General features: G+C 27.1%; 1 protein-coding gene across 2 annotated transcripts in view; it reads left to right on the top strand.

The window, feature by feature from the left end:
* stan (Protocadherin-like wing polarity protein stan) overlaps nt 1-15,157 on the top strand; it is a 420,791-nt gene that overhangs the window by 384,278 nt on the left and 21,356 nt on the right. For both annotated transcript variants that reach the window (XM_043041038.3, XM_043041047.3), the window contains 11 exons: nt 653-799; nt 1,828-1,944; nt 3,181-3,343; nt 4,155-4,435; nt 5,538-5,721; nt 7,047-7,148; nt 7,971-8,065; nt 8,709-8,918; nt 9,989-10,175; nt 11,746-11,985; nt 13,454-13,571. In XM_043041038.3, the coding sequence (XP_042896972.2) occupies nt 653-799; nt 1,828-1,944; nt 3,181-3,343; nt 4,155-4,435; nt 5,538-5,721; nt 7,047-7,148; nt 7,971-8,065; nt 8,709-8,918; nt 9,989-10,175; nt 11,746-11,985; nt 13,454-13,571 (1,844 nt within the window). The remainder of the gene's footprint in view (nt 1-652; nt 800-1,827; nt 1,945-3,180; nt 3,344-4,154; nt 4,436-5,537; nt 5,722-7,046; nt 7,149-7,970; nt 8,066-8,708; nt 8,919-9,988; nt 10,176-11,745; nt 11,986-13,453; nt 13,572-15,157) is intronic.

Below are 15,157 nucleotides of genomic sequence, written 5' to 3' on the forward strand. Positions count from 1 at the left end.
TGCATAGTTGCCAACTATGCTGGATTTTCCAGTAGACTACTGGATTTTGTCAGTTTCTCCTGGTCTACTGGTTTAATAAAAATTCTGTACATTTACATATTTTTACATATTACACACACATACATTTATACAGTTTTTGTACATTTTAGAAAATTCCCTAAAATTAAGTAAGTTTCCTTAAATCCCTATTGAAATAGAATTTTTGTGCAAATTATTGCTTACTTGAATATTTAAATAACTTACACTAATGCATAATGGATACAATTCGTTGGGTGATGTGTTCATTTTAATTTTTTTAAAAATCATCAATTTTTAAGAAATTAATGTTTCAATTAATGCATCAAAAATTAATGTATATGAATAATCTAAGTAATTTTTTTTAACTCCCAGTTAAAACAACTAATTTTTTTGCTTTTTTAATCTTTTGTATTGTTAAAGAATCTATTGCTCTATTACAATATTTCTATCTGGTTTTCAGCATTGTGTTTTGAAGAGGTTTTTATAAATAATATTATTGAGGATTTGTTTTTTGCCTTTTCCAGTTTTAATTAAAGCTTGTATGCATGCTAAGTTAAAATTATTTTTTTGCTAGAAATTTTTTAACTTATTATTTGGAATTGAACTGTTTTAACTCATATGAATTATTTTGTAGTTATCAGATGGATTTTTGAAGTATACATTCAACGATCAGTCCTTCATGTTGAAGGATGTGGCTGTGAATGATGGCATATGGCACAATGTTGAAGCAAAATGGATGCCTGCTGGAGTTTGGCTCAATTTGGATTATGGCCAATATGAAGTAAAATAAAATTTAAACCTTTGGTTTTAAATTGAGTTTGTAAAATTTTTAGGGTGAAGGTTGTTCACTTAATGCGGAGATGCATTTTTTATTTTAAGACTGCTTAGTTTGCAGAAAAACATTTGCTTAAATTTTTTTATTTATTTGGAATTCATAGGTTGTGTATAAATTGTAACATAGAATCAAATGTTTCTAACTGCTGCTTAAGAAAAAAATTATTAACCTTTCCTTGAAGATAAAAAATGTGTGAGATTCTGAATAGTTAATTAGTTGAAAATATTTTGTTTAGTCTATCCAAATTTCTGTTATTAACTCATCTTAAAAAATCAGTAGTTAAAATATCCACTCATTTATTTATATAATCTTATGAAAATAGAAAATTTTATTTCTGAATCAAATCATTTGTTAAAAACGAAGAGGGTGTAATTTTAATATTAGCATTTATTTTAATATAATATAATTTGAAAATAGGATTGCTTAAATTTGTATGATTAATGATATTGAAATTAACGCCTCTAAAGTTTGTTGTGGTTTATACTTTTTAAGATTAGAGCATGGACAGAACTTTCACTATTTTATATTTTACTCATAATATCTTTGCATTATTGATGCACTTACTGTTGATTTAGAATTGTACTGTTGCATATATAATAATAAATAATTAAAAATTATTGAAACAAGAAAGAGAAGTCTAAGAAAAATTCATGAAAGATCTAATGTGAGACAGTTTTCTTATTTTATTTATTTATTATTATTATTTTTTTTTTTGGAACAGCTACAAATTTACTCATGTGATTAGTTGTCAAATTTAACACTTTAACAATGCTGTTGCTTTGATTTTATTATTTTTCAACTTTTTTATGATCATTATAGATTGCTGTAGCAATTATTTGATCATATGAATGATGATAACTTTTATGAATGATGATCCTGATTTCGATAACTTTTGTAATCATTGTAGACTGATTTTGATAACTTATACAGTTGTTATAGCCAATGATTTTGATACCTTTTCTATTCTGTTGCAGTCGGTTCAGCATCTAGAAGGTCACATCAGAGGTTTGTATGTTGGGAAAGTATCAGTCGGTGGTGTACAACCTTCAGAAGGTCCAGAAAATTTGGTGTTCTTCAATGGATGCATCCAAGTAAACAAACTTTTATAATTTTTTGTATATTCTTTTAATATTTTTCCTCATATGCAAATGTTATTATCAATTTTATTATAAAAATAATAATAAATTTGAGTAGGATGTAAAGCAATCTAAACTGCAAGAATTTAAATTGCACTGAAAGCAGCAGATAAATGTAGAAATTAGATTTTAAATTTTAGAAACATATTTTCTGATCTTATATCAGTTTTATATTATTTTTTGAAGATAATTGCTGGTGTTCATTTAGGAATCAAGCAAATTAGAATATTTAAATAATTAGAAAAAAACTAAGAAAACAATGAGTAAATAAGAAAACAAGAATTTAAATTGCACTGAAAGCAGCAGATAAATGTAGAAATTAGATTTTAAATTTTAGAAACATATTTTCTGATCTTATATCAGTTTTATATTATTTTTTGAAGATAATTGCTGGTGTTCATTTAGGAATCAAGCAAATTAGAATATTTAAATAATTAGAAAAAAACTAAGAAAACAATGAGTTCCCATACGTTTAAAAGCCAACAAATATGCAAAAAAGAGGAAACAAAATAAATTAAAAGAATACAAAAAAAAGGAGGAATACAAAAATAAAAAACCACTTCAGTACAGCATAATGTAAAATAATGCATCTTTAAAATTTGGAGTTCATTAATATTTTAATGTTTTTCAGATAAAAGTATTGTATAATCAGTGATCTTCATATATTTTTAAAGCACTTGCCAGAGTGCTAATTATGGGTTGTAAATTATTATTTGTTTTAAAAAAATTATTAGATCCAGATAAAATGGTATTTAAAAAAATGGTTTTAAAAAACAACAAAACCAGTTTGATAACTTGAAACATGGTTGGCGTTTCTAATAATCTTATTTCAGTTATTATTTTTTTTGAATCAAATTAGTTTTGAAATGTCTTTTTACTTCCTGCCTTGTACAATACTGATTCATGAAAACTTTCTTCCCCAATTATTTGGCTTTGTTCTCAGCAAAAATTCCAAACTAATTAATATTTATCTCCATATCATTCAAATTGCATATCTTTCGTTTCCTTCTACCTAATTCTGCCTTCTATTTTAAAGTCTATTATAATATCCACCTACATCAGATAAAACTATTTTTTGTGTATTTTAGATAACAAACTCAAACCAATACATGTTTCTTAAAATTAAATAATAGTTGTTTCTGTTTTTTTTCTTCTTTTTTATTTGTTCTGATTGTATTCTGATTTTTGCAGGATGTAAGAATAGACATGAACAAAGATGCCTGGTTGAGACCCTCTCTTGAGAGCAATGTAAGGGAGGGTTGCAGAACACAAAATCCATGCCATGCCAATCCATGTCCATTGAACAGCACATGCATTGACCTTTGGGACAAATATGAATGCCAGTGTGATATGGGTTAGTTTTCTCTGCAATATTTTTTAGAAATTAAATATATTCTGCCAACAAATTAATGCATGAATTATCTCTGTTTACCGCCCCCCTCCCCAAATCATTTAGTATTTACAAAACAATTATATTTACATTTGCATTAGATTATGTGAATGGACAAACTTTGTTTATAATCTCCATTCGACAGGCACGTAGCATTTTTAAAAAGTGCTTATTTTTGATTTACATTTTTTAAAAGCCTTTAAAGGTGCTTTTTTTTCTGGGTTTGTAAAAAGTGCTTAATTTTCTATCTTGTAAAAAGAGATTTTTTTTTTTTTTTGCTGTGTGGATTGTCGTTGTAAATTTCAAAAAATACATGATTTTCACTGTGAATTTATCAGAGACTAGTTATTTTACCATGATTATGTGAAATTTGCGAAAATGTTTTTGAATTTTGTTAATTTTATGTTCATATTAGGAACTTTAAATGATAGAAAAAATAATTTTTATTACTGCACAATCCTAAGTATGATTTTTTTTTTTTTTAGAAAGTGATTAAAAAAATTTTGAGTGCTTAAAAGGTAATTTTTTTTGTTGAAAAATCTGACCACTCACCTTATTAAGACTCAACATTGAAAATGTAATATTTCGTGAACATTTAACATTCTTTTCCGCATGACTGTTTAGTCAAGCTTAAGAAGAGTTCTTTAATCAAACTTAAGATTGCAAATAGAAAATTAATAAAAAAAAATTATTTTAATTAAATTCATAATTATTATTTTACTCTAATCTTCTTATACCAAATACAGCTTTTATTAATAATCTTACTTTTTTTTAGGATTTGTGGGTAAAAACTGCCTTCCTGTCTGTGAAGTAAATCCTTGTGCTCCTGGATCTACCTGTAGATCTTCTTCAAAGTTTTCACTGCATGATAATCATAAATACGGATACACTTGTGAATGCGATGGTTTGCACACTGGAGAGTATTGTGAAGTGCCTCTGGACCACCCCTGTCCTTCTAACTGGTGGGGGTATCCAATCTGTGGACCATGTCATTGCGACACCAATAAAGGATATGATGCAAACTGTAACAAGACAAATGGTGCATGCACATGTGAGGTAATTTAAGTTCTTTTGAATCATTAGTAGAGATGACAAGATTGCCACTCCACAGGGAAAACCTGGAAAATACAAGGAATTTTGAGTTTTTCTTTAGAAACTGGGAATGTTGTTTTGTATTTTTGCCTTTTAAAGAATGGTAACTGTTTAAAGTGTAATCTATGGGATATTTGAGGATGATATTTCAGTTATATTAAACTACAGGGTACATAGCATTTTTAAAAAGTGCTTAAAGATGCTTATTTTTGATTTACGTTTTTTAAATGCCCTTGGAGGTGCTTTTTTTATTTGGGGTTTGTAAAAAGTGCTTAATTTCCTATCTTTCAGAATAAGATTTTTTCTTTGCTGTGTCGATTGTCGTTCTAAATTACAAAAAATGTATGATTTTTACAATTTTCTACGCAATGTTTATCAGTAACTAGTCACTTTATAATGATTATGCAAACTTATTTTAATTTTATTGGTTACATGTTTATAAATTAAAAACTTTAAATGATTGAAAAATAATAATTTTTATGACTGCACGGATCTTAATTTTGATTTTTTTTTTTTTGGAAAGTGATTAAAAATATTTCTTGAAGGCTTAAAAAGTACTTAAAAGGTGCTTACTTTTTGTAAATTCTGGCTACTTACCCTGAACTAGTTCATTTATTATAGCTCTATTTAAGTATGTTCAGCTGTTCCTTTTTTTTCTAAGTTTTTTCTGCAATTATAACTAGTATAGTTAGCACAATACAGCTCACATAAGAACATACTGATTGTGTTTTTCCTCTTAATATATTGTGTTTTATGCATACAGGGAAAACACAGGGAATTTTTTTTCCACATTTGAGTAGTAACCCTGGATGAGTTTCAGACTTAATGTCCATTACTGCAACATAAACAATTTTTGCAATAAAGGCGAAATTTTTTGTTTGAAGAGAGTAGGTTAAAATATTTTTATGCACTGATAATTACTTAGCTTACAGTATTTAAAATTGCAAGCCTGCTATTAAGAAAAGTGTAGTGTTACAATGATATTAAGTTTAATACATACTTTGGGTTTTTATATGTTTTCTATAATTTGCAAGTTTCTTTTAAGTTTGTGAACTTTATATTGTAGGACAAACATTTTCAACCCCTGCATAGTGACATCTGTTTTGATTGTGATTGTTATGCAACTGGCTCTTTTGGAAACCGTTGTGACCCAATCACAGGTCAGTGTAAGTGTAGAGCAGGTGTGATTGGTCGCCGATGTGATTCATGTTCCAATCCATTTGCAGAAGTAACTCTTAGAGGTTGTGAAGGTGAGTTAATTTCTTTTTCATACTTGATTTCTTCATTTCACTTTTTTATAATTTTTCTTGAGATATTTAATGAACAATATTACATTTAATTATTTACAAAGCTTATTTTTAAGTATTGATAAGGTTGGTTTTCATTCATTTAACTACATATATATAGTCTCCTTGATTTAGTAATGAATACTGTGGTGGTAAAGAATGAAGAAGTTGATAATCACTATATTAAAGATAATTAAAAAAAATTATCAATTATATTCTATATTATATATTCATTCTAAAACCCACTGTATTGAAACTTAATACAGTCAAACCCCGCTATAGTGAGCCTGCAAGAGACCGAAATTTTGATTCACTATAACCGGGAGTTCACTATATCCGTTACGCAGGTAATTTAACTAATGGTTCCCAAACTCTTCCCTTTTATTACACATTATTTAAATAAATGACTGAAAAATATTATTTAGTAGCGAAAAATGTGTTAATTTTCATTACTCTTCGTCTTGCTTCCAAAAAAGAAAATTTAGTAATCTTTAGTTGATGAGCAATCCTGACAAAAAATGCATATTGATCCCACTGACACCTTACAGGTGCATTATCTGCCAGGGTTGGAAATATCTGTTTGGTTTCCCCTCTATATATGGTTTTAAAAATCGGTATTTGTATTTATTTTAAAGTAAAAGTTTCAAAATTATTCACAAAAAAAATGAGGAAAGAAATCAGTTGAGGACAGAAAAAAGTTCATTATATCCAACTTTCTCACTTTTTTGGTTCACTATATCCACAAAAAAATAACATTATGCGTGTATAGCAAGGCACGGGACCTAACATTTCGTTCACTATATCCGGGAGTTCACTATAAACCGTGTTCACTATAGAGGTGTTTTACTGTATTATCTTTACTAATAATATGTTATTAAAATAAATTTTTAAATTTTACAATAAGCTTGATAACTATTGTTGTAAAATGACTAATCTCTTTAAAATTATATTTGATTATTTTATTTATAATACATGCATTATAATATATTACTTTTTACAGTTTTCTTAATTATTAAATATGGATAATTATTATTTTCAAATGTCAATTGTTTGGCCTTTAAATTACATAGCCTCCATTGCTTCTCCACTTGACAAGAGATGAAAAATTAAAATAAATATATATGATTAATGATATGGTCTCAATCATTTAAACCAGGTTTACCTGTCATAAATTTTGCTGCAAAATAATTATGATTTTTAGTTTTTGGGGAAAAACAATTTTAAAGTATCATAGCTGTTTTCTTTATCTTTGTCTTTAATATAGTTTGTCATCTTTTTTTTTTTTTTAGTTGTGTATGATGGATGTCCTCAGTCTTTCAGTATGGGTATATGGTGGGATAGAACACTCTTTGACCAGGAAGCCTCACATCCATGTCCTAAAGGGGCAGTGGGTAAGTTCATGTATCATGATTAGCCGTTGTTAGTAATTTCGAAGACTAATCGTAATTTCAAAGACTAAAACTAAATATTTTATATGGTTTATAAAATGAGTGACTATTGTACAACTAATATTTTTGAAGCCTAAAATGTTTTACTTTTGCATATCATGATGTGTGACTAATATTGATGATCCATGGTTTGTAAAAGGGTATGTTGCCATGCAATAGAAAAATCCATGTAAGCGACAAAAATTTCAAAATCAAGATTTTTATGTATTTGGCATTTTTCTATGGTTAGCTACACATTGTCCATTTTTTTTTCTATAATTATTTTTTTTATCAATTATTTGAAATTCTATTTTAGCATTTACTGTAATAAATAATTAATAATAAATAAATAAATAAAAGTAATTTTCAAGCAAAATTTATAAAGCACTTGCATTGTTTTTTTTTCCTTTAATTGAATGATAGTATGTATACTAGTTTAGAATGATAGTATGTTACTTGTTTTCTGTATTTATCAGGCATTATTTATTCATATAAAGAATTGCATTTATAATTTTCTCAAAATTTATCATGAAGAAATTACATTTTTTTTTATTGTATGGTAATATTCTTGTTTAGAAGTTTTAAAATTTTCTGTATTTATCAGGTATTATTTATTCACATGAAAAATTATTTTAATGATTTTCTCAAAATTTATTGTTAAGCACTTACATTGTTTGTTTTTTTTAATTGCATGGTAGTATGCTTGTTTTCAAGTTTTAAAATTTTTTGTATTTATAAGGTTTTATCAAATCATATAAAAAATATTAATATTATTTTGTGCTGTAGGTAAAGCCACTAGGTATTGTGCCCCAGACACAGGATGGGAAGACCCAGACTTATTCAAGTGCACTTCAGAAACATTTTTAGAATTAGCTGATCAAGTAATTACTTTTGCTATTTCTAACAGTATTCACATTTGTATTGTTTTTAACTCTTTTCATACTCTTATTGTTCTTAATCCTGTTCATATTGTTGTTGGTTTCAAGACCATTCATAATCCAAACTATATTTCTATTGTTTGTTTTTCTTAACTGTTTTTAAAATGTTACTTTTTGTTAAATATAGAAGGCTACTTCCGTTTATAATTAAGAAACAAAAATGATTTCTTGCTGAATTGTTTCTTGTCAGAAAAAATGCCGGAATCAGTGAGATTTCTTCTGTTCGATTTTATGCATATAATAATTAAAATTCCTTTTTTTTTTCAGATAAAAATAAATAATATTTTTTTATCTGTACTGTTTTATGTCATGCCTTTTTGACTTTCATATTTATAGATATATAATACAGGGCTGCCACAGACTTGCTTCATATTGACATTTTGTACCTTTTTTATAATAAAAATAGACATCACTGGCTTGAGATTGGCAAATCTTAAACGATAATAACAGTTCGAACTCAAAAATAATATAAAAAGTGCATATTATTTGTTAGGAAAAATTAGTATTTCATATCATGATCCTTTAAAGAATGCAGCACTTCTTTTGTAAAAAATAAAATTTTGAAATGTTTTTTGTTTTATTCCAGCTGGCTGTGATTGAGAGAGACAAGCTTCCTTTAAGTACTTATTTTGCTGTAAAAATATCATCTGATCTAAGAAAGGCTACAAACTCAACTAAGAGTCTGTATGGTAGTGATATACTTATTGTTGACAGAATGCTGAATCATGTTCTTAATTATGAAACTGAACAGGGAGGTCTCAATTTGACGCATCGTCAAGATAAAGATTTCATACAAGTAAATCTCATTGATTAATAATTTGTATAATTATTAAAAGTTAGTCATTAAACAATCTTAGTCATTAAATTAAATTTATTTTCTAACAGTTTATCTCTCGTTTTCAGTATAACCCATTTTCAATTTTGAAGCAAAATATTAAGTTACATCTTTATTAATTTTGTTATATAAAATGTGCAAAGTTTCTATTTCATTATCTTTTTTTTTCTACTATTTTCTTTACTTATAAATTTAAATAAAGAAGATTGCAAAAAATATTTTATATCTCCACATCAAAAAATATTTTTATAATAATCGAAACAAAATTAACATATAGAATTGCTTTTGGGATTCTAAGTGTCAATTTTTCAACTTAGACTATCAGGCTTGTGTTAATTTAACATAAATCTCTTACAACTTATTGACAAATGTTGTAATAATCTAACCTTAGGAGGATTGTGTTTATCACTGTCTTTTACAAAACTAGATGCAGCTCAACATTGTCTATACAACGCAAATCTATATACTAGGTTATAGATCACAACAGTAGTTTTGTCTGAATTCTGTTATTAAAAACTTTTTTCAAAATTTCAATGTGTAATAATTATTTTATGATGCTATGAAAATAGTTGAGGATGACAATAAAAACCAAAAATGACTGTAAAAATCAAAACCAAGCACATTCAATAAAAACTATGAAAATACTTTTCTGCAACCTGTATGTTATTGTTTCTTTAAAAATTAATTGTACTGATTTGTACAAAAAAAATTTTTTTAATGTTTTTATGTGTCACTGAAATTATCGTAAACTGTTTAACAAATTACAAGCTGTGAAAATGTTTTTATACATTCATGCTAAAAGTTAGTCACATAACTACTCTGAAGTCATATAGAGAACAGTTAAAAGTAATTTTTCTCAAGATTATTGTATATTAATTTAAGGAACTAACCAACACATATGTTCACTTTTTTATTGTCATTATTATGCAACTTGCTTAGTTTCAATTAAAATAATTGCACTTTTGATTAGCAAATGAATAATTGGAATTATGAGTTAATTACCTTATTTTAAATTCAACTCTATTTTAAAGGGTCTAGTTGAATCTGCCAGTAAAATTCTTGAACCGAGATATACATCCATGTGGGAAAGAATTGCTACATTTACTGATGCAGGACCTGAAAACCTGATTCGCATGTTTGAAGATTATGCAAAAACTTTGATTCAAAACCAGGAAGACACATTTACTGAACCATTCGAAGTAGCTGCTAAGAATATGGGTATCTATTGCTATTTTAATTCAAATTAATTATTTTATCTGTTTTAATTTAAACAAAACAGAAATCTGTGCAATTCTTATCATCAGAGATAATTGTGCTCCGGAAAAAATCTGGATTTCCTGATTTTTCCTCAACCGCGATCCAGAAATTCAAGGTCCAGAAGTTAAAAGAAATCATCGATTACATTAATGTATAAACATTTTTGTATATTTTATTTAAAAATATTAAAACTAGAATTTATGCTTGACATCTCTTTCATTTGTGAATATTTTTTCTGGTAGAATAATAAATATGATAAGAGATAAAAGTAAACTTATACATAATTATTAATTTAAATTATGCTGCATGCAATTTATTTAGAATTTTATGTTGTGAAAATGTCAATCATTTAAATTTATAAAGACATAAATTTTTTTTAGATGCGTCCTTAATGCTTTTACTCAAGAAATTTTCAGGATTTTTGAGTTGGGCTCACAATTACCACTTTATCATACTGTTAAATATTTATTGTTATCCAATATTTTATGTAATTTTTGATATTGTTTACGAAAATTATATTTGCTTTAAATCTTGTAATGACAGATAATTTTTTTCTTAAATAAACTTATTGTTAATTTTTATTGCTTGTTTAAATGATTTCTTTTTTAGAAATTTTGTTAATCTTTAAGGTAATTTTAAGCTTTTAATAATATATTTTTATTTTTACTTTTTAATATAACCTTTAATGAGTTATAAAACTTTAAATTATTGTACTTTTGATAATGTATAAGTTTTAACTATTGTTTCTTGTAAAAATTGCACTTTTATCAATAAATAGTTCAAACAATAATAAATTTGAAAAATGCAGGTAAAAATCTGTGAGTGGTTTAAATATATAAATATTTATATTGTTTTTGTTCTATCAGTAATTTAGCTAGTAAACAAGTTCAAAAACAAAATTTTTTTGTGTACTATGCTGTTTATGGATTACGTAATACACTATTAAATTCTATCATTAAAGACGTATAATTTATTACCTAATCTGTATCTAATATTGTGCTTTTACATAACTAATATATTGTTTAGTTTTATTACCTAATATTATAATAGTTACTATTTTTATTACATAATTTGTAATAGTTAATATTGTTATATTTATTTTATCTATATTTTATGAAAAACGTTTAGTCTAAATGAATTTTGTATATGATTTTTTTTTTCAAACTTAAAAGGCAAAGTTAAACGGTATATAAAAAATTTATTTGTTTTTAACTAACTATAATACACAATTTTGAACTTTAATGTAATCTATATTGATTTTACTGAATCGAATTCTTTATTTGCATCCTTCATTAAATTCTGCATTCCTCTTACACCTAAAATTCTTAATTAATAAAAAAAGGGAAGTTTTTGTTTAAAAAATTACATTTTAATTTTCTTGCATTTCCTAATTGTCCTAATTAACTTTTTGCATACGACTGGTACAACATGTGGACCACATGTGTTAGTATAACATAGTATGCCGTAAGCAAAGGGTTAACATTTAAAAAATAAGAAACTTAGTTTTTAATTTTTTTCTCTCTCTTTCCAGTGTTTGGATTAGATACAATATCTGCCTCAGAACTGTGGTCATTGCCTTCAGATGGTTTTACTTCAAATAATCTGTCACTTTCTCCAGAAACTTCACAGTATATGGATATAAGTGATTTTGAAATTGGCCCTGCTGTTTTGATACCAAAATACAATAATTTTCCTAGACGTAAAAGCTTTTTGGATGATGTCACAAAAGCAAAAATTCCACTAAAAATTTTGAATGTAAAGTCGATTGAAGGTATTTAGTTTTTCCTTGTGTTATTTATTCTTTTTTTTCCTTTTGAAATAAAATGCAATTTTTAATTTTAGTCTAAACTCTTCCTTATAGTGTTCTTTGCTTGTTAATGAACAATTATATCCTATCCTTTAAATACAAATGGCTATCTAATTTTGCACTTTTTTTTTTAACAGAATCAATTTTCTGTTGTAAATTTATTAATTTAATTACTATAACCTTAATTTTTGTGCTTTTTTTTATATTAATATAGCAATTTATTTGCTTCTATGTAAGTTTTGTTATTTTTTTATAAGTTTTTAAAAGTTTATCTTTTTCTTCAATTTGAATGTTTTTTTTTTTGTCATTATGTATTAAATAAAAAAAATTTTTTGCTTTGAATGTATGCAGTAATTCTTTTAAAAAAATGTCGAGTAATAATACAAATTTCAAATAGAGAAAATTGTTGAATTTTTTTATTTTTTTTTTGTCAATTATCTTTTGGAAAAAATAGCTTCTTAATAGTTAATAAAAAGTTAATTAAAATCTGATGTTAGTTCAAACCTGAAAACAGAATTACTATGGAGGAATAAAATTCATACTAATTAGATATAACATGCATTAAAAAAATTTTCTAAAAATATAATCTAAAAGCTTTAGGTGATATACTGATAAGCCGAACCTTTTCCATTCCAAGCATGACCTTTTTGTTTTAGACTCTGTCATGAATTGCACAACAGGTGTAACCCTTCTCGTGTCTGGTGAGGTTCTGCGCATCTCTGTTAGTAAATAAATGTTTGACAATGAGAAAGAAAATGGTCTTAAAATAATGCTAACAAAACTGTTATGGGGCCATACAAGGCCAAAATATTATTAAATATAATATCGATTAAACTATATGCCAATTAATTGTTTGTTTTTGTTTTAATTAATAAATCAGAAAATTCTTTTTTTTTTTTTTTTTTTTAATAACGGCAGGCACTGAACTTTCGTTCTCCGCCATAGAAGATGCCGGAAGTGTTGCTCATTTATCGTTACCCAGTGGGCACCTGTGAACCAAAGTCACGGAGGCGAGCAACGCTACCGCAATTCATTATGAATACAATCCTTAACATACTAGTCTAGTAATAAACTGTATGCTGTAAAAGAGTTCAGTTACAGATTCTTCCTTGGTATTGTTTCCAAATAGCTACTTTACAAAATCTTGCTTTAGAAGATACATAGAACCAATTTATTACCTTCATGGAAATTTTCCGAAAACCTTCTGTATAGTTCAAAAATGTGTCTTAGCGTTATATTATCTCTCCTTCAATTAATTACTTAATGTTCAACTAATATTGTTATCTTTGACAATTATCATGCATTTATTTGTTTTAAATTCTTATACTATAACAAAATTGGATTTCTTATATCTATATTTGAAGCAAGATATGGTAAATTTCAAAGCACATCATCTTAAAAAAGAAATTAATTCTTGATTTTTTTTCCTTAGAGAAAAAACCCAATAAGCAAAGAGTCATGCTACTCTCCCGTGATTCTGCTGTGATTGCTTACGCCATCTATCCAACTGCAGGACAAATGCTTCCTCCTGGTTATGATTTATCCATAAGGTATTTTGATTTTAGTTTCTATCCTTTTTTATTATCAATGGTATTATATATTGTGTTATAATATCAATTTTTTTTTATTTATTGTAATGTATGTTTTTAATATTAATTGTATTACATGTGTTTAATATTAAATGATATTTGCTAAATAGTAAAAATCTTGCCTATACTAATTTGAAAAATTTATAATTCCCCAACTCTCATTTACAGTGGTGGCCAAAAGTGTGGACACTTTTTGAAAGTTTCATGTTTTTCGACTTTGTGTGCTTGTATAATATATTAATTTTCACTTAAATACAAACGTTTATATATCAAATTGAAGGTAATTTAATGTAGAATTTAATAATAAATACAGTATTACAATATCTATGTTACAAAAAAAGTTACGCAACTAATAGTAAGATCTATCTTAGATTTGGATTTTTTTAAAGTGATACTTACACAATCAATACTTAGTAGGATAACCCTTATTTTTTAAGACAGCTTCATAGCGTCTTTTCATCGAGTGAACGAGTGTTTGGAGTTTATCTTTCGTGATCACATGGTGCCAAGAATCAATTATAGCTTCAATAAGTTGTCTTTTATTGGATGGGCCTTTTTTTAGTACAAGAATTTTCAAACGTCGCTACAAATTTTCAATTGGATTGAGATCAGGGCTGTTTCCTGGCCATGGTAATATATCTATGCCTTTATTTTAAAACCATGCTTTGCATACTTTTGCTGTGTGGCATGGAGCTGAATCCTGCTGAAAAATAAATGGTGCGTTGTTTGGGAAGACATCCCTGATGGAAGGCATTAATTTTGGTTTCAGGACAGTTTCGATGTATTTTTTGGCATTCAGGATGCCATCAATCACTTGAATTCAGCCCACACCATCTGCAGACATACATGCCCAAATCATGACATTTGTTGAGTTCTTTGTAGTTGCTTCAATGCAATTAGGATGAAGTGCTTCACCTACTCTACGTCTCACGTATTTTCTACCATTACTACCAAAGAGCGATATTTTACTCTCATCGCTCCAGATTACTTGCTTCCATTGATTTTCTGACCATTTAATGCGTTCTTTTGCCCACTTAACTCGTTTCTCGCGTTGCTTTTGATTTAAATATGGTTTTTTTCCTTGGAATTCTAGCTTGTAGTCCAAATCCTGATAACCTTCTTCTTATTGTTCTTGAACTTACTGCAATACCTGCTGCATTCATTTCACATCTAATGGCATCTGATGAAATTCTTCTATCTTGTAGGCATAGCCATATAATTTTGCTATCGGCAGTAGCACTTGTGCATTTTTTCGGCCTGATTTGGCTTTATTTTCCACTGATTTCGTTTTTTCATAACGTAAACAGAACTTTTGTACACCAGAACTTCCCCATCAATGCACCATTTATTTTCAGCAGGATTCAGCTCCATGCCATACAGCAAAAGTATGCAAAGCATGGTTTCAAAATAAAGGCATAGATATATTACCATGGCCAGGAAACAGCCCTGATCTCAATCCAATTGAAAATTTGTGGCGACGTTTGAAAATTCTTGTACGAAAAAAAGGTCCATCCAATAAAAGACAACTTATTGAAGCTATAATTGAT

Source organism: Parasteatoda tepidariorum, chromosome 10 (genome assembly GCF_982258835.1).
Source record: "Parasteatoda tepidariorum strain Cologne lab strain chromosome 10, Ptep-v5.0, whole genome shotgun sequence".
Taxonomy (NCBI): Eukaryota; Metazoa; Arthropoda; class Arachnida; order Araneae; family Theridiidae; genus Parasteatoda; species Parasteatoda tepidariorum.